Source organism: Ziziphus jujuba, chromosome 8, assembly GCF_031755915.1.
Source record: "Ziziphus jujuba cultivar Dongzao chromosome 8, ASM3175591v1".
Taxonomy (NCBI): domain Eukaryota; kingdom Viridiplantae; phylum Streptophyta; class Magnoliopsida; order Rosales; family Rhamnaceae; genus Ziziphus; species Ziziphus jujuba.
Genome location: NC_083386.1, coordinates 10,395,746 through 10,421,930, shown reverse-complemented (window position 1 = coordinate 10,421,930; position 26,185 = coordinate 10,395,746). Strand labels below are relative to the sequence as shown.

At 31.3% G+C, this 26,185-nt stretch overlaps 3 protein-coding genes and 1 long non-coding RNA gene across 6 annotated transcripts; 2 read left to right on the top strand and 2 right to left on the bottom strand.

Annotated features, from left to right (window-relative positions):
- The first annotated feature begins 9,525 nt into the window (after window positions 1–9,525).
- On the top strand, window positions 9,526–11,758 carry LOC112491097 (uncharacterized). Of its 3 annotated transcripts, none has more exons than XM_060819399.1 (4): window positions 9,526–9,926; window positions 10,163–10,404; window positions 11,049–11,104; window positions 11,620–11,758. In XM_060819399.1, the coding sequence occupies exons 1-3, from the start codon at window positions 9,829–9,831 to the stop codon at window positions 11,057–11,059; spliced, it is 351 nt and encodes a 116-aa protein (XP_060675382.1). In that variant the 5' UTR covers window positions 9,526–9,828; the 3' UTR covers window positions 11,060–11,104; window positions 11,620–11,758. The 3 variants fall into 3 exon arrangements, with proteins under 3 accessions (XP_060675382.1, XP_060675381.1, XP_060675380.1); XM_060819398.1 differs by having other exon boundaries at window positions 10,931–11,104; XM_060819397.1 differs by having other exon boundaries at window positions 9,543–9,926; window positions 10,945–11,104.
- LOC112491093 (probable pectin methylesterase CGR3) lies at window positions 11,624–13,506 on the top strand (the record flags this gene model as incomplete). Its single annotated transcript, XM_048471011.2, has 3 exons — window positions 11,624–11,993; window positions 12,680–12,732; window positions 13,126–13,506. Coding segments are annotated over 3 exons (576 nt in total), but the record flags the coding sequence as incomplete, so codon positions are not given.
- A 5,806-nt stretch (window positions 13,507–19,312) lies between these two features.
- On the bottom strand, window positions 19,313–21,858 carry LOC125421667 (uncharacterized). The gene is made up of 2 exons (XR_007239958.2): window positions 21,052–21,858; window positions 19,313–19,799 (listed from the first exon to the last, which is right to left on the bottom strand). It is a non-coding gene; the product is annotated as an uncharacterized LOC125421667 (long non-coding RNA).
- A 1,020-nt stretch (window positions 21,859–22,878) lies between these two features.
- Window positions 22,879–25,758, bottom strand: LOC107413222 (disease resistance protein RPP8-like). Its single transcript, XM_025071491.3, has one exon. The coding sequence runs from the start codon at window positions 25,756–25,758 to the stop codon at window positions 22,879–22,881; it is 2,880 nt and encodes a 959-aa protein (XP_024927259.3).
- Between the last annotated feature and the right edge of the window lie 427 nt (window positions 25,759–26,185).

Below are 26,185 nucleotides of genomic sequence, written 5' to 3'. Positions count from 1 at the left end.
TGTGCTTTTTGTAGAAGAAAAGAAGCAACCAAAATTGAGAGAGTGAAAACAAGGACTACTAACCAAAAAGAAAACTCTGTTTTTGCAATGTTTTCGAGGAGAGAAAATTTTTAATAGAAAAAGAAACTTGAGATTAACAACCTTAATAAGAGAGATTCGTGGTCTACCTAAAGGGCTAAAATATTGGCAAAAAGTAACTAAGGTAACTGAGTTAAAAGTATGACTGAGTGTGAATAAAAAGTTGATAGAAATAAAATTGGTCTGATGGTGGCCAACAATAAACACAAAAGCAGTGAAGAAATTCCAAAATCGAAAACTTTTTAAAAAGAAAAAAAAATGAAAGGATATGTTTAACAGGAAAATTCCGTTTAAAGGTTCAAAAAACTGGTCATTTGTTGTACAACTATTCAGTAGAAAGAAATTTGGAGTTGCGACTGCCACTTACTTTGATCCAAAACTCTGTTTGGTTAATGCAAATTTTGTTCTGATGCTTTCTTTCTTGTTTTCTTTTTTCTTTTTTCTTTTTCTTTTTTTATAATCGTTCAAATGTTTTGATGAGTTTTTTTTTTTTTTTCTTCTCTCTCTCTCTCTGATATGTTTTCATAGATGTTTTCAAAGAGTTGAACATGGTACATTTCCAAATTTATTTGGACGTGATGGTAAATATGCTATTGATATTAATTACATTACAATAATGATCTTTGATTGAAAATTGTAAATTACCTTATTAGACGTGAAGGTAAATATACTATTGGTAATAAGTATGTTTTATCACAGTAAAAAACAAATCAATATTCCAAAGAAAGTTAATAAAGTTTTTTTCTTTATAAATCACTAATAAAACATTCCAAAATTTTTTAATAAAATTTTATACAATTTTTTTAATACCTAAATTATTAACATACATTTAAACTTTGGTCTAAAACATTTCATTCTCTTTCTCTAATCAAGTTAAAAGCCAAAACTACACCACTTGTCAAGTTGCACAAGAAGAAAAGTCAGTGAAACAAAAACAATGGGATAGAAAACCAATTGGAAGCTACAATTCTCATCATTTAATTTGCAATGTCAAGCTCCAGTCCATCGACAGCATTAGCATCAGCTGTCGCATCACCACAGTTACTTGCAACTATTCCAATAACATTCTTGCACGTCTTGGTGAAAAAAAAAAAAAAAAAAAAAAAAAAAGGAGTAACGATTTTTTTTACTACCAAACATCTTCAATTATATATTTTTGAAAATATCTAATCCATTTTTTTTTTTTGGCTAAGATTTGAAATATTTAATCTTACAATTATTTTTAGAATTGCTATTTTAGTATGTTTAAAGGATGTAGTTTTTAAATTTGTTCAATTATAAATTTTTAAATATTTTTAAAAAAATATGTAGTTAAATATTTATAAATATTTTTAATGTTGTTTAATTATATATAAAAACAAAAATGTAAATATATAAAGGAATTATATGAAATTCCTTTTGGTGTGCAAATAGAAATTCTTTTTAATATGGTGTCAAAATTTTATTATTTTATTTTTATTTTATATATTATTAGTATTTTATTTGGTTTGATTTGATTTTCTAACTAGTTTTTGTTTTCTTTTTTGTAACTTGGTTTTTTTTTTTTCAACCAATCAGCCATACAACGCTAATAAATACAATTACATCATCCTTGTCTTTCTCTCTGCTTTCAATCACTTCCTTTGAAGAAAATAGAACAATTAGAAGAAAAAAAAAATTGCGGCTCATCAATTTTACCAATTTATCATCCCATGTCAAAATCAAAGCAAAAAAATTAAATTAATTGACATCCCAAGTCAAATTTAAACAAATTAGGGAAAATGTTTATATAAATAGGTGCAAACCCTGTTTTTTCTATTACCATGATGTATAATTTGTATTTTCTTATTTTTTTCTTTTACATTGAATTTGTATAAGTTTCTTCTTATCCATTTGTTTTTTTTTTTTTTTTTTTTTTTTTTTTTTTGATCCACAGCTAATTCGGTTGCATGTATTAACATTTCTCATATACTTGACAAAAATTATCACTTTTTATTAAAAAAAAAAAAGAAGAAGAAGAAGTGAGAGAAGGGTGTGGCGGTCGGGGAATCACTTGAGAAGACTCAACATCATGTGCAATGTGCTTTCTTCCATACTTTTTAGATTTTCTTCTTTCCAACATAATTAATGAAAGTGACAATTAAATTCTAATGAAATATGCCCCCCCAAAACAAAAAAAAAAAAAAAAAAGAAAAAACTTTTATCTATCTATTTTTCTCACCCCTATACGAAAGAAGAAAATATATTATATATTTTATTATATATATACCCTTTTTTTTTTTTTTTGGCCCTTTTATATGAATATAAGATAACAATAGGACTTCCCAAGTCCCTGCAGATGCTGGTCAAACGACCAAAATAAGCTGCAAAGGATAAACCTACGAACTTGTAATAACGCGAGTGTGAAGTTTACATAAAATACAATACATATTTTTTAATAGCTGTGTTTATCAATTAATTTATTATGACAATAATATAATATTGTCCTATTTATTTATTTTTGTAGGTCGGTACATCGTTCCAAAAAATATAAAAAGTAATTAAATGAATCAAAAAAATGTCGGCATGTACATAATGTATCATTATTGTATAGGACCGACCTTGTTTATGTTTCTATTTAATTATATTATTATTATTATTATTGGTGCTCTCTTTGCAATTGCACTACTCTTTTTTTTTTTTTTTTTGAAAAATTGCACTACTCTTGCAGATATTCATGCAAGTCGCATGTTTAATTAGTTAAAAATTTATACCAATTAAATTATTTTTCATTGTCTTTGGAAAAATAAAGAAAGTAATAAATAAATACTGTGTCTTTGATCTTCACTGGTCTTTACAGGGCAGACATAGCTCATTAGCACTGTCAAAGCCATTCATTTTGCATGTGGGGGGCTTCCAGCTAAGTTCATTCATGAAAACAGTGTTTCGCAATACATGATTATAGCTCATAAGGATTGTTAATTTTTGGGTTTTAAAGAAAAAAATTAAAAGTTAATTTTTCTTCCTTCTTTTTTTTTTTTTTTTTCTTTGTTTTTTTGGGTTATCGATTTACTTTTTGATTTGCTTTGAATCAACCCATGTGTGTTTTTGTTTTTTGAAGCATCAATAAACATGATGAACTCAAAGCCCATACTCGTTGGGATCTGAGTTTTTTGATAAATACTCGTTTGGATCCGAGTCTCCTACTTTTCGACCTTTTTTTTTAATTAAATTAAACAACATTAATAGAAATATATATATATATATATATATATTTTTGATAAATAACCCTAAAACATATTCGATGGCAATATATAACATATATATATAAAGGGTGTAACAATGAAATAAAATAACATTTTAAATTCATCTAATTTGTAGTGGCTGTACCCACCATGAGATGCCAATTTAATTTATATAATAGTACTCATATATATATATATATATATATATATATATATTGTTCATTTGATTGTTTCGGCATCAAGTCTATAATCAATCTTTCAAAGATCGAGACCTTAATAATGACATAATGTGGCATATAACTCCAAAAAGTTTTACTTCTTCTTCTTCCTTTTTTTTTTTTTTAATTTATTTTATTTGATATTAGGAACTCTAAAAGGTAACGGTGGCAGCGAGTTGGGGGGGAAGAACAAGGCCAAGGAAGGCATTATATCAGTTCCCATTTCCATCTCATTTCCAAAAGGGTCAGAGAAATGGGGAAAACATATTCTCCATTCATACCCTTGTTTTCTACTATTTTATATTTTTATTTTTAAATTTAAATGTTGTGTGTGTTAGTTTTATATCCACATGTTTTGGAAATTTTTTCTATTTTTTATTTCAACTAAATATCTTTAGTTTTAAAATGACAATTTACACTTCTACTGGGTGTATATGAATGATAGAGAATGCAAGAGAAAATAATAACTTCAATTTTATTTATTTATTATGATATAAATAAAATAATACTTTTATAAAAATGTATTTTATGAGTATAATATATTTAGAATATAAAGACATATAACTATAGATCCAAATAAAATATTGCATTGGGGCTCTCAAATTTAAAATATTTTACATAACGCACACAATTTATAATTTATTTCAGATTAATTTACTATTTAAATTTGACTAGCAACAACTTTAGAAATAAAAAAACTAATTATTTTTTCCAAATAAGACGTGAAAAAAATTTTATTAATAAGAAAGCTGGTTAATTTTTTAATATCAATTTTGAAAATTAAATTCAGATTAATTTTGAAAATTAAATTAAATTATAAATTGAGAGTTTAATACGAAACATTTTCAATTTAACTAAAATATAAAATATTAAAACACAATTAAGTTTAAAAATAATTATACATGGAGAGTTCTCTGGAATATGATTTCTATTCCACCATGAGTTTGAACCTTTTTTTTTTTTTTTTGGGTCCCCCTATTCCATTCCGAAATTCAGCAATTATATATTAAAAAAAATAGTTAAAATTTATATGCATGCAAGCAACACTTGCATGGAAAAAAAAAAAATTATACTTTTTTATGTCATATTTTCTTTTGTAAAAAATGCTAATTTTTAATATAAAATTTACAATTAAATAATCCTAGTGGGACAATATTTGCCTCCTTACAATTGGGAATACTCTCTTCCTTATTTATGGAATGTTATTATTATTCCTCCAAATATTTCTTATAGAGTATTGATATTTTTTTTATTATTGGTAATGCTTACTAAATATGTAGTATCGACATCTGATTATTAATTAATTGATTTGGCTTAAAATTAGTGGCTTAAACTTATAAGTTCATAAGGAAAAGTAAACCCACAGCATCTATAAATTGAGAGAAAAAACGGCATCTACAAATTCAATCACCATATGAGCAGCTGTTGGACCCGTTAGTGATCAAAATCATTTGAGATTCTTTTTTTTTTTGGCTAGTTTGGCATTGCCCCCACGCACCCCGCACACAGCGTGGGTTGTCGCGTGCCCAGCCACTTGAGCTGCCACTTATTATAATAGTTCTTTGCTATTTGATAATTAAAAATATCAGATTTTATAATTAATTTGGTTATTACTTTTCGTCCTTTTATTTCTCTCTCTCTCTCTCTCTCTTTGTTTTGGGGGGTTGTTCGCCCCCATTTTTCTGCAAATCAATTTGTCAGTCCAATGTCAACCTAATAAATGTATTTTGACTCTTAATTCGGGGAAAAAAAAAATTGTTACTACTCCTAGATATTCAATCAATGATAATTATATTCCACTTAGTTGAGGTTGTTAAGCAATTGCAAACAAAAATTTTGAAAAAAGAATTGAGGTTGTTAAGAACAATAATTTGCATAAAGAATGTCTCGTATACCTTTTAAACTGTAGGGGTAACCTCAACTAAGTGGGTTTATAAATATCGCGGCAAAGAATTCAAAAAAAAAAAAGAAAAAACCAACTGTGATCAGTCAAAAGTACCTCGAAGTCTTGAAGTTGAACACCGATTAGGACTGGCCGCGCGCAGCCTCAAAGGTTTGATACATGCATGTATGTTGTTTCGTAAATCACTAAAAAATGAATTGAGAGAATAACAAATCAAAATTGTTCCTTTTTTATTTTTCTTTTGAACATTAATTTGACTAATGGAACCAATCAGATTAACAATCACAAAGGAAAAAAGAATTGTAATCTTAGTTCAAAAATCCCAGCAAAGAAAATAATGAATTATAATTAATTAATAAATGACAAACTAAGTTTTTAATTATGTAAAGTGAGTAGAATATGGTTAATACAACATTGATTGGTCAAATAAATTAGGCCTTCTGTCAGTATCATGCAAAGCCAATTGGCTCAAAAAGAAAGTGATAAGGAAACAAGTAGAAAAAAAATTTTAAAAAATACATTACATGTATATTGAGAAAATTCGCGGGGCATAAGTGCTTTTCTTGAGTTGTAGGGAGTAACAGCATTCTTTCGAAAGGGGAACAACATGTTTTTCATGCAAATCATCTTCAACCAAATTTCTTTCCAATATTACAAGATTATCATATATTTGTGGTAATAAAATGCATTCACTCTATTCCCTGGACAATCTAGTGAAAAAACTTCGATACTTCATAACATCAAAAAAAGAAAAAAAAAAGAAAGAAAAAAGGTATTAAATATTCTTTTTAAATTAAAATTATATTTACACTATATATACATTTAATGATTTTTTAATTTGAAGTATCAACTACAACATAAAACCAAAAGAAGAAGAAAAAAAAAAAAGTAGGGCATCATTAAAGACAATAAATTAACATATCTTATTTTGAAATTTGTCAAAAACCAATAGATTAAGTAACCTTTAAAAAAACTGGGTAAAAAAGAAAAATGATAACTATAAATGATAAGTATTCTTTTCAGCGTAATCGAAGCTTTTATCTGTTATTTTCTGGACATCAACAAAATATTATCTTTGCCTCCACTATAAAAGTGAAAAAGAAGAGTATGATGCCAATAGGCTTTATTGCTCAATCTGGTTCAATAAACCATCAATTTTTGGGCAAAAAGAATCGAGTTTTAATTACGATATATATATATATATATATATATATGTCTTAAGATTCAAACAACCATAATTTCTGATGAACCTGGACCCTCCACTCTTAGCATATGCAATACCGCACTTAAGAATATAACAATATATAAATTTTAGTGCCAAAAAAGAATGTATTTATAAATTTTTGGTTTCATTGGCCAACTGTGTAATTAACTTTCCTCCATTAATGCCCATCCTTCCAATAATATTCTTGTGAATATATTGAGTAATTAACTAAAGGTAGTTTAATTAAAAAATCTGAAAAATAATTTTCCACAATACAGAATGGAAATGTACAATTTGCAAAATCATAATAATGTAAGTCGTTAAGTTCTTTAAAATGTTTTGAACACATTGAGTTAGAGAATGTACATTTTTCCACTAGACCATAACGCTTCATGCTGAAGGTTAATGTAATCCTTGATTTTTAGAAAGATTAGGTTGAAAATTCAACAAGTTAGGGCGCTAATACCATCTTGTTTTCAGAATCAATATTGAGCAATGAACTTCGAATATTCACGGTCCCAGTAGATATATAGACTTTGGAGGATCCTGCATGGTCATCCGTAAGGAGCTGTGTCAGCCAATAAAATAAATCTAGCAAATAGACTATAAATTTTACTCTTTAGGCTAAATAGTATTTTTCCTTGAGTTTTAAAATACGAAAGAAAAACTGTAAGTTCTGATGGCAAGTAAGCATTCTTATGTATTTTCGAAATAATTATAATATTCATATACAAAATGAAAATATATAGTTGTACATACTTATATATGCTTTCTTTTTCACCTTTTTAATTTTTCTCATTCACCTCTTTTACAATGCAAATCCCACGAGAATTATAGGGACTGAAAGCAATAGATATTGGATATGCTAAAGATATATATATATATATATATATATATATATATATATATATATATGTATGTATGAATGCTTTAGTTAGCCTGAAATTAATACGTATGAATGCAAAATGAGATTATCCCCAAAAGGAGGAAAACAAATTCGGTTTTGTGATAAGGACTTTGGAACTTGTAATGGTTGATCTACGTGCATATTTTTTGTCTTGGTAGGAAGAAGAAGCTTTATGATGCATTAATTGCCTCAAAAGAAGGAGAAAGTTGAGAAGATCTATAGCGTCAGAACATGCATGGTATATGCAAAAATCAAAAATTCAAGTGGCTCACGAAAAAGTCTGATGTTAGAAAGGGAGAACAAAATGCTTTTCCAACACAAGTTGGATAAGGAAATACGAATTAAGTTTAGAAAAGAAAAGAAGCTCGAGGCATGTTAAGTTACGTATTAAGGAGAACAAAATATATAATATTTTTTGATCAGTAAAGAGAGCGAAATATTAATTAAGAAAAAGGAGAGAATAAAAACAAATTGATGAAAATGTGGAATGTCGACCTTCTTTGATCCTTTTTTGACTTTTTGAAATAGAAAAGATTCTAAACCATCGTTCAAAGAAATGTTTTGCCAATTGGTCCCACAATAGAAAATTAACTTATGATGCATTTATTATATGAGATGATATAGTGATTCATAATTCAACATCCAATAATTATTTTGTGAGATTTATATAGAATTTAAATATTTTATTTTGATCTGTTATAAAATTATAAATTATTTAATTCACGTTAGATATATAACATGACAAGTCATTCATAATTAAACATTTTAATTATTTTATATAACTTATATAAAATGTAAATGCTTTATTTTTGACTTTGCATAAAATCAAAAATTGTTTAATTTGTATGTAAATGCTTTATTTTTTTTTTTTACTTCAAATAAAATCATAAGTTGTTTAATTTGTGATAATGTGGCGTATCCATGGCGTAAAAATTGTTCCCCACGCAGACCATTACTGTCACACTTTTCATGATACAAGTAAAAAGTCACAAAAGGTCAAACACTGGATTGCATTGTGTGGACGGTGATGCCCAAGTAAAAAAATAGGTTATGGATTGTTTTAGATATGTACCTCCCCAAGATAATAACGATGCGTAGCACAGTGTCGGTTGAAGATGTTGGGACGAAGTGGAAGTATTGAAGAAAGGATTTCTCTGGATTGGGCCACCGGCCACACTAGTGGATGGCATATTAAAGAAGGGATATATGCCCAACCGTAAATGTGTATAAAATTTGATGCTTGAAAGTGAATATATTTATACATGTCTATGTACATCCAACTCCTTTTTATTTATATTTTTTATTTTTTTATTTTTTTGTTTTAAGCTAATTACACTTTACCACCCCTTATTTGTAAGGTTATGCAATTTAGATATTCTATTTGAAATTTATCATATTAAAACTTCAATTTTAAATTTTTTGCATATTGGTGGAACTTGGTTGGTAAGTGCTAGATTTGGAAATTTATATGAATCAAACCAATGTGTAAGAATCTAAAATTGAAGGTCTAATATGTTGGATTTTAACTGAGGATCTAAATTGCACAATTTTAAAATAAAAAAAAATATTAAAATTGCAATTAGTATTATTTTAATTCTAATACCTAAATTATAGTTTCCCATCTCTCTTGTCTACTCTACCAGTTTATATGGTGTTCCCAAACTCCATTTCTTCTGAGGGTCTTACAGAAACTTTAAACATTGACCTATATTAATGCATTTCCACAATAAGGAAACCTAAATCAAAACTGTTAACAATCCAAAATTTATCAAACACAAAAATTAAGAATTAGAACCTAAAAACCCAAAATCAAAATGTAACAATCTGAAATCAGTTTAATAACAGTCTAAAGTTTTGTTTGAGATAATTTTTTATTTTGTTTCTTTTATAATTTATGGTTTATTCCCCCCCCCCCCCAAAAAAAAAAAAAAAAAAAAAAGAGCTTCTCTTCAAGAAGCTACAGTTCATTTATTTTGATTTTAGGGGAATTTGGCCCAATGTCGTCGTAGAAATGAGCTTAATGATTTTTACCCTTTTATTTGGTATATTTTTTTTTATACCCTTATATCCAAATTAAATATTTTTATTTTTTTAATTTTTTTTCCGTTTTTTCTTTCTTTTCTTCACTCGACTTTTCTCTTCTCCTCCATCACCCTTCCGCCAAAGCTGGCTAATCTCCTCTCATTTATCAAGCTTTCTTCACTTAGTTGCCCTTTTGCCAAACAACCTCGTTTCATCTCCCTGGTCGTCAAATTTTCATACAAAAAAATTGATGGTTTGGAATTCGAAATTAAGGTATTGTGAAGAAGGAGGACATGGATTTGTATACGAAGCTCAAGGGTGGTGCTTCATGGCGGAAGCAAATGCCCAAGCTTGCTGTTTTGCTTGGCCTCTCTGATAAAATGCCTGCTCTGTTTGTTAAATTTTTCCTTTGATTTTTCGATTTGATTGGTTTTTGGTTTTTTTTTTTTAAAACATTTGTGGGTTTTTTTTTTTTGTGGATTAATTTCGGGATAAGTTGAAATCAAAATTAGGGTTATGTTTTTTTTTTTTTTCTTTATGGATACTCTAGATATTTAATTATTTTCTTTGAAACTTGTATGCTAAATATTTTAACTAACTGCACATATTTCCTTTGATTTCATCCAGGTATCAAATCGGTCTCCGTTATACTGGAGGTGCCTGTATGCTTTTAATGCTGTCACTAAAGTTTGGCATTATACCAACTGTGATGCCGATTGGTGTTCGAGATTTTGACATTGATGGGGGACTTTGGGTCAAATTGAGATTGATACCAACAGAGCCTTTTGTAGGAGCTGTTTCATGGGCTTTCATTGCACTTCCAAAAATCAAATTCGTGTTGGCACCATTCCGCTTGTTCAATTTAATGGGTATGTCATAAATTCTGAGCCTTTTTTATGCCATATTTGACAGCACAACTGTCATAAAATATACTGTCTTAAGATACTGATTCGTAGCTTAGTATGGTTGTTTTTACCTTGTTACTATCCATGTTAACTTATCACACGTACGTGTAAGCAAAACACACATAAAGAGCTGATTTTGATAATGGCATCTTATAATTCCGCACTTTAGGAATATGAACTTCTCTGGGAATGATTGTCTGATCGTGTATTTCCTAGTTTTTGTTATAGACCACCACAAATTTTCATTATCTAAACCCTGTAATCATATCACAAAATTTATGATCAATTTGTTATTGTCTGTAAGAATTTAGAAATAACATACATGTTGGTTTAATAAAGAATGGGTTTTATCATTTTCCTTTTGTCGCCTTAGTAACTGGCTATACTATACGTGATAGAATTCTTACAATTTGTTTATCAATCACGTTTTGGCTGAGAACTACTTTGCGGGATATTTTTGTTATACTCGCTATGCTTGACTGCAATTCAGCTTTAATATGACAGGTGGATTTGTCAACATTAGGGAGACTGTTTATCAATCACGTTTTGGCTGAGAACTACTTTGCGGGATATTTTTGTTTTACTCGCTATGCTTGACTGCAATTCAGCTTTAATATGACAGGTGGATTTGTCAACATTAGGGAGGCTGTTGGCAAGGTTGAAGGTAAATATATTTTTTTTTTTGGGTCTTTTTTCTTGTTTGTTTAACATTTTTGTTTTCAATCTGTCTGAAGATTGCCAGTGATTCGTATGTTGGTTGCTGCATATTTTGTGTTACTTGGAATTTATTCATGAATTTTGGATTTTGAAATCAAAGATGGAGTGATTATGGATGCATAACTATGTATTTGATGATTTAGTCTCGGATGATATTTCTTTTCCCCAGAGCTTTCCTTTAGCTATTCCTGTGTAGTAAGGCTTCGACCATGCTTAAACCATATTTTCCATGAACAATGTAGCCTATGATCAATCAATTCATAATGTACTTCACTGTTGAGTAACTAACTTTAAAATGCATATTTGCTGCTCGCTTGTTTGAACATTGTAGAAATGTCAACCCAATTGCAGAGTTATATAAAAGTTCATGGTAGATTAAGTTGAAATTGTTCCTTCTGAAAAAGAGCTTAACTTTCCATGGTGTCACCTCTCTTGAGGATTTTAACTTCCTTTTATTTCCAGGTGATTTTTATGCAGGGTGGAGGTCCAACGAGCAATTCCCATTCTAGCAAAAGCATATGGTGACAGCATGCACAAAATTCTACATGTTGGCCCTGATACTTGTTCAGTGGTTTCTAAATTGCTAAAGGAGAAAGAAACTGAAGCCTCGGGTGTGGAACCATATGACATAGAGGATGCTGATAGAAACTGCAAAGCTCTTGTGAAGAAAGGCATTGTGCCTGTTGCCGACATCAAGTTTCCACTTCCATACAGGCCAAAATCATTTTCTCTTGTAATTGTTTCAGATGCATTGGAATATTTGTCTCCTAGGTACCTTAACAAGACCCTCCCAGATCTGGCAAGGGTATCTATTGATGGGCTTGTGATCTTTACAGGTGAAAAGATCGTACAATTGTTAAATAGATTTTGTGAAAGTACAGAGGCTTTACCCTGTATTTTGTTTGTTAATTGCATTTCTATGTGGTTATCTGTTGCTGCTCTTTATGCTCTCTTTATTCTGAGTCTTTAGTAACTGTTTTTTTTGCTTTAATTGGCAATCTGTGCTTCCTGAACATAAGATATATGGATAATTGGCACATAAGTATCTTTTAGCGAAGACCATGAAAACCAAATTTATATGAGATTATGATGTTATCTTCCAATCTTGGTGCATTTTTCTCAATCCCAAGTTTCACAATTATTAAATTAGAATGCTTTAAGATTTTTTCCTTAATGCCTTCCCACATACCAACGAAAGCAAAAGGTGGTAGGATGTTTTTAAAATTTTCTTATAAATTATGTTGTAATATTATGAGATGCTTTAAACATTTAATAAATTAAAAGAAGGTTCTCTGATATTCAAATTTCTATTTGACAGCAAATTTTGATTTTCCTTGTTGTGTTTGAATGTACTGGACAGTCATAGTATTTTAATGATATCAGTTCTTTGAGAAAACTGCTCTTTTATGATGTTCAAACTTCAAAGTAATCTTTGCTTGATACTTATGGTAGTAAAACTTCTATATTGGGATGAAAAATATATGATTGTTTTCTAGTGACATCTTTTGAAATGTCCATTCAGGCTCTCCTGGTCATCGGAAAGCTAAAGTTTCAGAATCCAAATATGGAAGGGTGGTAAGAATATCTGCATTTGAAACTTATTTTTCATATGCTTTTCTTTTATTTCAAAAGTTGTTTAATTCATTGTGTAAGCTATTACATTAACTGCTGACATTTTGTTATTGATCATTTTCATGATATTCTTCCTTTGCTTGAGATGGTGAGATTGGATGGAGAGGTTTAGGAATCAAAGAAGCTTACCGAAGAAAAAAAACAACCTTTTTTGCTTTAGGAATGAAAGGTTTTCATTTGAAAGGCTGGTTTATCTTAATATTTCAGCTCATATTGTTGTGCTGCCGATATTCCTGTGTCTCGTGGCTGCTTTAGTCTGAATATCATCTTATAAACAATTTAATTTTCTAAATAACGGACACACTGGCATTTTTATTTTTATTTTCCTTTTTGAAGGCTAAGATGAGGAGTTCATCCTGGTGGGTCAAGTATTTTGTTCAGACTAGCTTGGAGGAGAATGAAGTTACTATCAAGAAGTTTGAGCATGCAGCGACAAAGATGTCATATGTCTCAAAATGCCAAATTTTTTACCTTATGCCATTCCATTAACATTTTGAATTTTTTTTTAAAATTTTTTTAAATTTTATTTTTTAAATTTTTTATTCTTGAAGCACTTGGAGGTGCTATTTTTGATAATTCATCTCAGACGATTTTTTCTGTAGGAGACTATCAATCTTTCCCCTCAGTTGTATTGTTCACAAGAATATGAATTGTATTATTTTATTTAAGTTATTATTTTGAAGTTAAAGCAAGAATGAGTGTGGTATGTTTTCAGAAGGGTCCTATATTGTTATGCTCATTGTTATATAAACAAATACTTTGGTACTCTCAGTATCCGCTTGGTTTCTCAAGTTGTGAAACAATTTAATATTGCATCCATTCTTAATCTGAAAGGGGAGAGAGGATATAGAGACACTAGAAGGAAATAAAAACCAGCTGTTAAATTTTTGCTTTTTTTGGAAGGGACTATATCTTAAGTGAATGAAGAAGTGTTAATATATAGGTTAGAAGGTACTTGAAGAGGTAATTTTTCTAAACCTGTGAGATTGCAGAGAGGGGGAAAAAAATGCGAACCATACAAGAATGTATATATATTATACATGTTGGTAAGTACTCTTTTACTTATTTTGTTCTTTTCTATTATGGAACAAAAAGAATGAAAATGAAAATTAGTGTCTTTCAATCGTTATATCTCTATGATGCTTGTTTTTATCATCTTCATTCTTTAGCCTTTCCAAAACAAAATAATTTTAATTTGATACAAGGACTTTTGCTTAGTTGTGGCATAGAACAGAAATGGTTCTTTGTCCCCCAACATCTAATTAATTAAGGTGGGACCTTTGTTCTTTGCCTTTTTTTTTTTTTTTTTTTGGGCATTACTAAATTTCTATGAAGATCTAAACGAGCTCTGCTTCTTGTGTAGACAGTCATTCTCCTTCAACGTAACAAAATCCAATTGTCATTTGTTGTAGGGGCCAGTTGGAGATAATTTATTGGGCCTGGATGACAAGGGCAGGTTTGTCTAGTAGCGTACTTATGTTCATAATTATCTGCTATATTTGTTCCTACCCTTCATTTGAACAAGCCACTTTTACCACCAGTGCAGCAGAAAAAAGCCGATTCAACTCTGCTGTGTTTTGATTTACCATTTTATCATCTCGTAAGGTCCTATACTTCTGTAATGGCCATGTGGCATATGGGACCATTGATATAGTGCCTATAGTACTAATAGTATCTAGCAGGAGATATCTTCTTAATTCATCATTAAAAAAAAAAAAAAAAAGGCACTTTTAATGCTTAAATGGACCCCATCCGTATAACCATATGCCGTTATGATATAAAATCTCAAAGCCCCAAACTTAATCATATAGATGAAAGATTAAAATTCCTGGGACCATTTGAACTTGTTTTAATGGTATGCATTCAAATTTAGTTAGTTTTAAATTGGAGAATATTTCCAGCTTGAAAGCTTCTTTCAATCTCTTTTAGATTTGCATTTCTCCTTTTTATAAGTCATCTATTATATTGTGTTAGTAAAATATCATTCTGTGTTCAGTATTTTGTAAGTTTCTTACTATTACAAGGATGCTATTAATGCCCAACGGTAAGTACTGATGCATCGTCGGTAATTGACATTTGTCCACTGTCACAAAAGAATCACCACAATTCCATCCGACAACTTCAATAGTGTGTGTTTCCACCAAGAACGTGTTAAATCTAGCTTTATTAATGATAACCATTGACAAAATTAAAGAAAAAAAGACATTAAGAAGTAAAAACATTTAAATATGTTTATCCGAAACCAAATAAGAGAGAAACAGAACTTAAGAAGTAAAAATATTTTTAAAAAAAATCAATACGGATGGTGCATCAGTAATTACTGATGCTAACGGTTTCATCGGTAATTATCGAAGGCCTTTCGGTAATTACAGTTGACAAATTTTTTGACTCCCACAAGTCCCCTAATGTGTGTTTTGTGCAACAACATGCAAAATATACATTCATCAATGATCCTAAACAGCAAAATCTCTATAAAGTTCGAAAAAAGTTCTAAAATTGCCAAAACATTTTGATTACCGTAGGATCTTCGGTAATTACCAATGAAACCATCGGTAATCAAATTGCCCTTGCTAGAAAAATTACCGAAGGTCCTTTGGTTATTACAGTTGACAAATTTTTTGACTCCCACAAGTCCCCTAATGTCTGTTTTGTGCAACAACATGAAAAATATACATTCATCAATGACTCTAAACAACAAAATCCCCATAAAGTTCAGAAAAAGTTATAAAATTGCCAAAAAAATTTGATTACCGTAGGGCCTTCAGTAATTACCGATGAAACAATCGGTAATCAAATTGTCCTTGCTAGAAAAATTACTGAAGGTTTCATCTGTAATTACCAAAGGCCCTTCGGTTATTACAGTTGATAAATTTTTTACTCCCACAAATCCCTTAATGTGTGTTTCGTGCAACAACATGTAAAATATACATTCATCAATGATCCTAAACAGCAAAATCCCCATAAAGTTCGGGAAAAAGTTCTAAAATTGCCAAAAAAAATTTATTACCATAAGGCCTTCGGTAATTACCGATAAAATCATCGGTAATCAAATTGCCCTTGCTGGAAAAATTACCGAAGGTTTAATCGGTAATTACCAAAGGCCCTTCGGTAATTACAGTTGACAAATTTTTTGACTCCCACAAGTCCCCTAATGTGTGTTTCGTGCAACAACATGCAAAATATACATTCATCAATGATCCTAAACAGAAAAATTCCCATAAAGTTTGGAAAAAGTTTTAAAATTGCAAAAAAATTTGATTACTGTAGGACTTTCGGTAATTACCGATGAAACCATCGGTAATCAAATTACCGTTGCTGGAAAAATTACCGAAGATTTTATTGGTAATTACCGAAGGCCCTTCGGTAATTACAGTTGACAATTTCTTTGATTCCCACAAGTCTCCTAATGTGTGTTTTGTGCCACAACATGCAAAATATACATTCATCAATGATCCTAAACAGCAAAATCCCCATAAAGTTAAGAAAACGTTCTAAAATTGCCAAAAAAAATTTGATTACCATAGAACCTTTGGTAATTATCGATGAAACCATCGGTAATCAAATTGCCTTTGCTGGAAAAATTACCGAAGGTTTCATCGGTAATCATCGAAGGACTTTTGGTAATTACAGTTGATAAATGTTTTGACTCCCATAAGTCCCCTAATGTGTGTTTCGTTCAACATATGAAAAAAATAAAGGGTTTTCCACTTTTAAATGAACTTTGACATGAATATGTTAATTCATACTTTATCAACCACTTTTAAATGTTCTTCTTAAAAAGTGATATAGTTGAAAATGTTGGGGTACCATTCCTCAAAACAGTTTTATGTTTGTTTCTTATCTTATGGACCAAATAATGATAATTTTGATAGATTTTCTAGTTAGCATAGCATGGGTCTAATAAAAAATCCTTGGAAAAGTGAAGCTAATTTAATTATACATTACATGTCAGGGCTTTGCTTTAATTAGCAACTGAAATTTGAATTATGTAATACACTAGAGAAATATGTTTTTCTTACAAAATTTGTCATGATAGAGATATTCTTTTCTGTTATATCTGTAGCATTTTAGAGGCTTAAGTTTTCCTACTATTTCGTTGGTTGGTCCAAATGCTGCAATCATCCATTATGCGTCACAAGTAGAAACTTGTGCTGAGTTTAATCCATATAGCATATATCTTTTTGACTCAGGAGCGAAGGCTTGTTAGCTATAATTAACTATTATATGTACTTGACTAGTAACAATTATGTAAAAATTACAAACTACATTCATGCACTTATTTTTATTAAATATTTTAGCTAGATAGACTATGTTTTCTATTAATACATTTTTAACTTATAAGTGGTTATCTTTATGGGCATTTATTCAGTATTTACATCGAACAACTGATATAAGAAGGACAGTTCATTTTGGAAAACCATCAGAACATGAGAAACCATGCTATACTGCAGTAAGTGCTAATCTATTTTGTTTTTCCTTTTTATTATCATTATTATTATTATATTTTTTTTCAAGTATTGCAAAGTAATTTTGTTTGCTTCATTTTGCAGGTCCTCAAGGGTCATATTGCACTTGGCAATGCTCGATTTCCTAATGGAACCAATGGTATTTTATTTTCTTTTTCAAATAATGTATTTCATTTTAGGTGAAATGTATTGACCATATTCTTGTAAGTTTGTGATAGGAAGGTACATGTTCATTTTCCTATAAGGAATGCCCTAGACATTCTTGCTCGAGTTCCACTATGGAAAAATGGTCTTGATTATCGGCATGGTATAGGCCCAAATGGAATTGGGTCTTACCTTAATGTTCATGAAGGCAAGTGTGTTTTACTACTTCTTTCCTCTATTATTTGTATTTTGATTTCAAGGCTATAGTAAGTTTTCCTTCTTCTTCTTTTCCCCTGTTTAATTCATTTTACACATTGAACAGGACCCCATTTAATTAGTTTCAAACTACATGCTCAAAATGTACCACTACAAATTGTGGACTTCAAATTTCTTGTTTCATTGGAGCTCTAATTGTGGACTTCAAATTTCTTGTTTCAGAACCTCGTTACTATGAGGACAGGAGTTTTGGTATAAGGTTGGAGAATGTCCTTATAAGGTTGGAGCTCTAATTGTGGACTTCCATTTTATTTTATCCAATAAATTTTATTCTACATCTTCATAGATCGAGTATGATACAAATAGAAACCGAATAACATTACTACTAGGGTCAGTCTTAAACGACATCGTTTTGGCCTTCGAAGACAAAGAAAAATCACAGTTATTATGTCTTCCATTCAATTTGTTCAAAGATATGCCATAACACATAATCAGCTCTTAACATGTTATTTTTTCTTCCCATTTAATTTGTACTTAAGTCTCTCATCTGCTATGACAATCTGCAACTCCCTTCATAGAGAACCCTTAAGAATAATGCAACGGAAAGAATAGCTTAACAATCATTCTAATTGCATACTACATAGATTGAGTATGATACAAAATTGTATTAGAATTTTGTTAATGATAACTTGTAATGTTTTTGTCATGTGTCTTTTAAATTCGAATCAATAAAAGTTTGTTATCATTATATATTTTTTTTGCCACTGTGTTGTTGGTAGTATTATTTATACCATATATACATATGTTTGTCCAAATATTTATATTTATATTTTAGCCTTTTACATATATGGTATATTTGATGGTTTGTTGTCAACAAGAAAATAATGGTATGGCAAGAATATTGTATTGGTGGCCTCAATTTATATTTGTTCAATTTTTTCAAAACAAATCATCATAATTCAATCCGACAACCTTTGATAATGTGTGTTTCTACCAAGAGCATGCTAAATATAATTTTATTAATGATTTTGACAAAAGAATCCACAAAAGATTTGGAAAAAGTGAGAAAATTACAAACAAAGTGAATTACCGAGGGTAATTTTTCCAGCAATTACAAATTGATTACCGTAAGTTTCATCGGTAATTACCGAAGGCCCTACGATAATCAAATTTTTGTGCCAATTTGAGAACTTTTTTAGAACTTTTAGAGTTTTTTCTTCTTAGAATCATTGAAAAAAGTATTTTTGCATGTTGTTGCATTTAACACACCTTAGGGGACTTGTGGGGGCAAAACAATTGATAAAATATGATTACCATAAGAGTTTCGGTAATTACCGATGAAACCTACAGTAATTTTTCAAGCAAGGACAAATTGATTACCATAGGTTTCATTGGTAATTACCGAAGACCCTACGATAATCAAATTTTTATGCCAATTTGAGAACTTTTTCATAACTTTGTCTTAGTCTCACCCACTTTGAATCCCTTATATGTTTGACTCATGCAACCTTGCCTCATTCCTCCGTCACCATGCAATTTTCCAAAGACTCATATACTAATGTAACATGCAAGGTCAGAAAACTATCAAATGACATATTTAACAATCAAAGAATTAAAGAGTGGGCGATTGAATGACATATTTACCAGGGAAAAAAAAAAATCAAAGAGTTGTGCAAATTTATGGTTCAAATTATGAATATATTAAATACTCTAAATTATGAGGATTGTAGAGTTTCATTAATGATGTTTAACTCTCAATATCTGGTTGACATTGAAAATGAAAAGATCGGTCGTGTTTTGATACTTGATTCCCTTAAAAATGGTGATCTATGGAAGGAAGGACCTAAGTAACCGTATGATCATTTTTATAAACTAAACATACCAGAACAAGCATGACAATTATGAGGAATGCATAAAAAGTTGATTCCAAGTATCTGAAAGTCCAGCAATACACCAATGGTTACAGTCCATGGCCTAAAGCCATTATAAAATCCAGGATGTGCATCTTTTCTGAGTTGTGATAAAGTTGTTATGTCCAGCAGATGAACATGTTTTCTCATTCCAGTTAATACATCTTTCACCACATATAATTCCTTGGGCAATCCACCTCGATAACTAATCCACTTAGGAGTTTTGTCTCATTTCCACAGTTTGTCACCCCTAGCTCATTCCAATCCCTTGCCACTAAATATGAAAAGGAAAAAAAAAGAAAGAAAAAAAAAAGCATCAGAGAAATTCACGAAATTAATTTTTGGTTTTCAAAAAAAAAAAAAAAAATTGGTGATGGGAAAGAAGTAAACTTAGTGGTAGTGGGTAAGAGAAATTCCTTGGAAGATGACTTTAGTTTTACTATGATTCATCATAGAATCCACCCACTTAGCCCATGTTGTCAAACCCTTATGAAAAGCAACCATACAATTCATGTCTTTGAGAGTTTGGTTACCATATTGAGAATTTAAATGCTCTCTTTCTAGTCCTCATGAACTAAAGTGAAGGCAGTTCATAGGGATGCAGATTGGACAAAACAGGAAAACAAAAGTAGCAGAGAAAAGAAGTTAATCACATGTTTATAGCAACTTCATTAAAAACTCTATGAGCAACAGAGCATTTAAATTCTTTTTTAATCATATGCTTATAGCAATTTCATTTAAAACTCTATAAGCAACAGAGCATTCAAATTCTTTTCCTCTTTTGTTTTCTATTACCTGGTATCACCTCTAACTAGACCCCATTTGTACCCAACAAGGACTGGTTCCTTAAAGCCAATATTAAATCCCTCTTGTGCTACAACTTCTTCTCTTGCTATGAGACCATCACGATATCCACTCTAGTAATACACCAATTGTTACATGAAATTCACAGAAAGGGTGTGGGGGCAACGATTATTACTTCTAGACAGGAAAAAAAAAAAAAAAAAACCCACAACTTCCATATGTTAAGGAGGGACACTACATCAACCTCATAATCAAGTGCATAAGGATAACGATATGCACCTGACCTCATTTTCAAGCACATTTTTGGAATTGTAACCAATAGTATAGGTTTCTCAATCTGTAAATATTAGTTTATCATGGAAGTCTTGAGTGCCATTAGCCTATAATACAAAACCACAAGCAAACTAATGCCACATCTCCGCAACCAACCTCAAATTCATAAAATAGGAGTAAGTATAAGACAGTTCACCTATCCTATCCCCAACTGCATATTTATAATCAACTTGAAAATTAATAATGTTCCACTAGCCAGGCCTAAGAAATTCCAACCTTGGCTGAAAACTAAACAAAAAGAAATTAAGGCAAACTAAACAACATAGATAGTATACCTCATGGTCCATATAGCAGGTATAACATCTTTTTTAAATATTAACTAATTGTAAACAAAAAAAGAAGAAGTTAACTTATATAATTCGCCATAGAACATATAACTAAAAGGATACCATAAGAATCACTTTGGTCACATTGGGCACTTGGCATAAGATCACTTTCTATTTGATGCTGCAAACTTTCCAAGTGAAACTCCTCTGCAAAACTACCGCTCACCTTCATAACCATAAACAAGAAACCAACATAAAATCAAAATGAAGTTATGTAATTAAATTATGATATCTAGCAGGATGGTGAGTGTCATATAAGCAAGAAAACAAATGATTCAACATTTGAAGCAGATTTTAACCATAACTGCTTTCTACTTATTCTTCAATTTTGTTTTTTTGGGTTTTCTTTTCTTTCAATTTCCTTTAATATTCTGTTGCAATCAGAAAATTCAACAAACACTTGTGAAGTGTTTCTGACCTTAAAGCAATATAGAAACCGACCCTAAAGCATACTCATAATATTTAATCACACCATTAAATTGTATAACCTACTACTACTACTACTTGATTTCGACTAGTTTCCTCCATTGCAATCATCGTCTTCGCCTTTCACCAATCAAGCAAAAACCCAAGCTTAAAAAAAAAAAAAAAAAAACAATCAAAATACACAGATCCTTATCTCAAACGCAATTTTTCCTTAGTCTTTCATATGTTTCCAAGAGAAGAGGTAAGAGATGCAGAGAGATGGAGCACGGATTTTTTTTTTTTTCTTAATGAGATTGTGTGTGGGTTTTCTGGGGAATGAAGAAAAATAGAAAAGCCGAGTGCAGAAACTAAAGACTGTGGGTTTCTCGGACTGAAAGAATGAAGAAAGGAAAGTAAAGTAATTTTTACTTTCATTGGAGATAAAAAAAAAACTAAAAAATAAGGGGTATATTTCATTAGAGGCCTTGAAAGAAGGGCATTGGGCCAAATTCCCTTTGATTTTAAGCTTTATGAAATGTGAAGGAAAATGAGACAACGGGACCAGGGTGGCCGAAGTCGTTTGTTAGTCAGAATTTTATTTTAATGGGCCTCAACATTTTCAAGTTTTGGGTCAAATTAAGAGTATTGGACCAAAAAACTCCATATAGACTAAAGCCCCAAAAATCTGGTTCGTATACGGGCTGGTGCATGTTCGGCCCGTCTGTATTCCTTTGGGCTTCATCCTCCAAAAATCCTTATATATCCGTTGATTAAAAAATATAGTTATATAATAAATTTAAATAAATATTACAATTAAATGAGAAATGCAAATTATGGTTAAAAGATAACGGAATTAAATAGACAATGACCAAACAGAAAAGGAAAACAAAATTGAACAAAAGACGGTTCTATTTCTCATAATGATTATGAGAACGACCTTGCTATTTTATATAATATTCCCTAAAAGCTGAAAGTCATTTGGTTGATTTGCACAAATAACGAAAAGTTTAATTTGAAGATTCTTTTTATTATTATTATTAGTTTTTAATTTTCAGACCGGCAGGTTTTTTATTTTCATGTCAAAAGTGGAAGACTTGTACTTTATAGCCATATTGCTTTTTTTAACCACTGCAACAATATCTAAATTAAAGGGGAGGGCTTAATTTGGCTCCAAAATTGGATAAGTATTATGAATAAAAATCTCCTCTTCTGACTTGATATATGCACAATACAATGTTACACATATTTACAAAAAAAAAAAAAAATACAATATTACACATTTATCAAAAAATACAATATTACATACTAATAACAATAAAAAAACAAAAACAAAGAAAACCGGCTGCCTTGTCAAAACTCAAAACAAACCAGCAGAGTTTGTGCATCACGAGACAAATAAAACTTTGAAAAAAATAAAATAAAATTCAAATGAATGTTTTAAGTTTAACCAAATGAAAAAAAATAATATAAAAAATAAAAATAAAATTAGCGAACCCTGACAAAAGAGATAGAGGGTATGTGTCGGATTTTGTAGTAATCTTGCCCTTCAATTCCGTTTTTCACTTGAAGCTTCTCGCAGAAGGAATTCTTCATGTCTTCAATTTCCAATTCTTTGAGGGAAGTCACAAATTCCAAGCCTTTTGGAATCATCTCTAATTTCTGAATATGTTCAATGGTTAATTTCTTGAGACTCGGCATCGCACCTTTCTCTACTATCCACTCTCTTAAATTGTCTAACCGCCAGAGTTGAAGAGTGTCTAAGTTTGGAAATCCATGGGCAGAGCAAACCATTTTAGAACCAACATATGCATTTAAATAAAACATAAGAAACCTTAAATTTGGTAGCTTATTCTCCAACACTGGCATTGGGTCCTGCACCATCTCAGACCGAGATAGAATCAATTTGGTAAGGCTTTGTGGAAGATGTATTAATCCTTGTTGTTGTTGGAATTTCATCTCCCCATACAAAAGTAATTTAGAGAGACTATGACATGAGGAAAGTGATTCCAGACTTGGAAATCTAGCTTCGGTGCTGCATATCCATATTTCCAAGGATGTTAGGCGGCCTGATTGAACGATTTGGGACCCCAACACCCTTCTCACATCATCGTCATTATAATTATAATGATCACGACGATAGAATATCGATATGCTTCGAAGATTAGTCAACTTGTGTAGTGCATCATATGATCTAATCAACACATAAGCTGGTATATACTCTAGAGTCTCAATGTCTTTTAGTTTATCTATTCGAAAATCATTCTGCTTATACCCAATGGAATAAGGAAGTGACAGATGTCTCAAACGTATCAATCTTGATATCATGCCTACTGATCCTATGAGATCCCAATTATCTTTGAGATCTAGAATGTGCAAATTGTGCAGATTACCTATGGAGGATGGCAGACTTATTTCATGATCAGACCGGAGACACAAATATCTCAAGCAAATTAAATTACCAATGCCTCCAGGAATTTTAGATCTAGAACGAAAATGAAGTTCCAGCACCCTCAACATTCTGAAATTGCTTGATTTTAATGTTGATAAAGAAAGAATGCCACCCAAACACAAAAGAGAACGAAGATTGGGATGTACCTGCTGTTCCACCCACTTAGACTCCACCAATGAAGAAGAAGAAGAAGACGAAGAAGATGGATTATTATTGCAAACAAGTAGCTTTCTGAAAAGGGTGCTGCATGCCCAAGGTTTTTTGAAACAAAGATCAACACCAGGATGAATGACTAGTCTTCGGGAATGACTACCATCCAAATGCTCAAATGAAGAAGCTGCAGAAACATCAGTAGACGAGTTGCTCTCATGCTGCTGCTGGATAATCTGAGCAAAGCTTTCCTCTCTTGCCTTGGATATACAAAAGTCTCGCATAAGATCATGCATGCGGCATGTTTTGACACCTATTCCTGTATGGTCCCTTTTCTCCACCTGAACCATGCATCTGTGGATCAGCTCTTCCAAGTATCCTTCTGCTACAGCTTCCAATGTTTGTTTCATCTCTTCTCTTGTCCTCGTTGTGGGTATAAATCCTTCTCCTATCCATAAACATATCAATTTTCTTTTGGATATTTCGGAATCCTCTGGGAAGTTGCCCAAATATAGAAAACAGGGTTTCAAGTAGTAAGGTAGATCATAGTAGCTCAACGCTAATATCTCATTCACTCCTTCGTATTGTTGATGTGATTGCACTTTGTTCAAGTACGATTTTACGTCTCCCAACACCCTCTCCCATTCAACCAATGAACTTTTTGTACTCAACAAGCCTCCAAGTACGATCACTGCAAGAGGTAGTCCTCCACATTTTTGAGCCATCTCCATTCCCAACTCCTTAAATTCTGGTGGACAACCTCCTCTTGGGAATGCTTTTCGTTGTAGAAGCTTCAAACTCTCTTCCGATGTCAAAAAATGAGGTTCAATTGGGGGGCTTGAAGGACCAGCAGACGTTGATACTTCCCTATTGCGAGTGGTAAAAAGAAGCTTGCTTCCGTTCTTTCCTTGTGGGAAAGCACGTTTTATAGAATCCCAAGCTGCAATCGTCCATATGTCATCAAGGACCACCAGATACCTCTTCTCTTTGAGCTCTTCCTTAAGCAATTCAATTAGATCATGCTCTTTCAAAGCATTCAATTTCTCTATTTTATCTTTTCCCAAAATCTGGGTCAAGATTTCAATGAAAACATCTTTTGGGACAAATCTTTGAGATAAAAAAACCCAAGCTGCAGTGTCAAAATGATGTTTAACATTTTTAAACACTTTCTTGGCAAGAGTGGTCTTACCCAAACCGCCCATGCCCACTACCGAGACAATGCAGAGCTGATCTTCCTCCTTAGTCAGTTCTTCTGTTAAAGCCTTGGTGCTTTCATCCAAGATTATAAGATCCTTATCTTCTTTATTTGGGGATGATCTTCGCAAACTCCGCTGCAGCTCTGCCATTGAACTACTCGTCCCGGCCTCTCCAGCAGCAACAGATGTGATCCCACAAGCCTGCATACTTGTAAAGATGACTTTGATCCTTTCCCGGACAAAGCTGATCTGGGCGCGAACACTTTTATTATGGAAAGCTTTGATGTAAGAGGAGGCAACTTCATGGATGTAATTCTCGATAACATCCTCTGCACCAGAGGCTACATCCTTGACTAGTCGTACCAACTCTCGGAGGCCCAGGTCATGCTCTTGCTTGGAGTCTGCATCTTTTACGAAGCCCTTAAGGGATCTCAATTCCTCTTGCAATAGCACCACATCATCCCTTACACTCTTCAAGGAAGCGGCTTCTTGCATGAGAAGCTCAGAAATTCTTTCTACTGTTTGGGATAAAACGGACTCCGCTAATTTTGTAAACACAAATTCTGCCATTGTTGTGAAAGGCTTTTGGTGGCTAGCTCTTTCTTTTTTTTTTTTTTTTCTTTTTTTTTTTTTTATAAATTTGTGGGAGGCTAATTAATTGTTGGAGAGGATGTAGTATGTATTAGCAGCCTTGAGGGAGAACATTTAAATAAAGTCACCAAAGCTATGTTCTTACCTTGAAGTTGCAATAGAATGCAAAGCTAACTCGAGTATATGCTTACCTTGCAACAAACTTATACTTTTATTAAACTTCGATTTGATTGTGTTGTAGTTTAAGTATTTTATTGCTTTACTTTATAATTTGACTGTGTCATGGAAAACATGGTTTGGAAAAGTTTAGTATTGTAGCATATGTTTGGTAAGAGGGTTAGACTTAAACATGATAAGAAGATGGCAAATGGAGAAGTAATGCTCAGATACCAGGTTGGTTACCATT

Excerpts from the sequence above, each read along its gene's own strand:
- LOC112491097 (XM_060819397.1), top strand. The coding sequence starts at position 9,829 with ATGGATTTGTATACGAAGCTCAAGGGTGGTGCTTCATGGCGGAAGCAA. Across the intron at positions 9,927-10,162 it reads TCTGATAAAATGCCTGCTCT|GTATCAAATCGGTCTCCGTT; the intron begins GTTTGTTAAATT and ends GATTTCATCCAG. Across the intron at positions 10,405-10,944 it reads CCGCTTGTTCAATTTAATGG|GTGGATTTGTCAACATTAGG; the intron begins GTATGTCATAAA and ends TTAATATGACAG.
- LOC107413222 (XM_025071491.3), bottom strand. The coding sequence starts at position 25,758 with ATGGCAGAATTTGTGTTTACAAAATTAGCGGAGTCCGTTTTATCCCAA.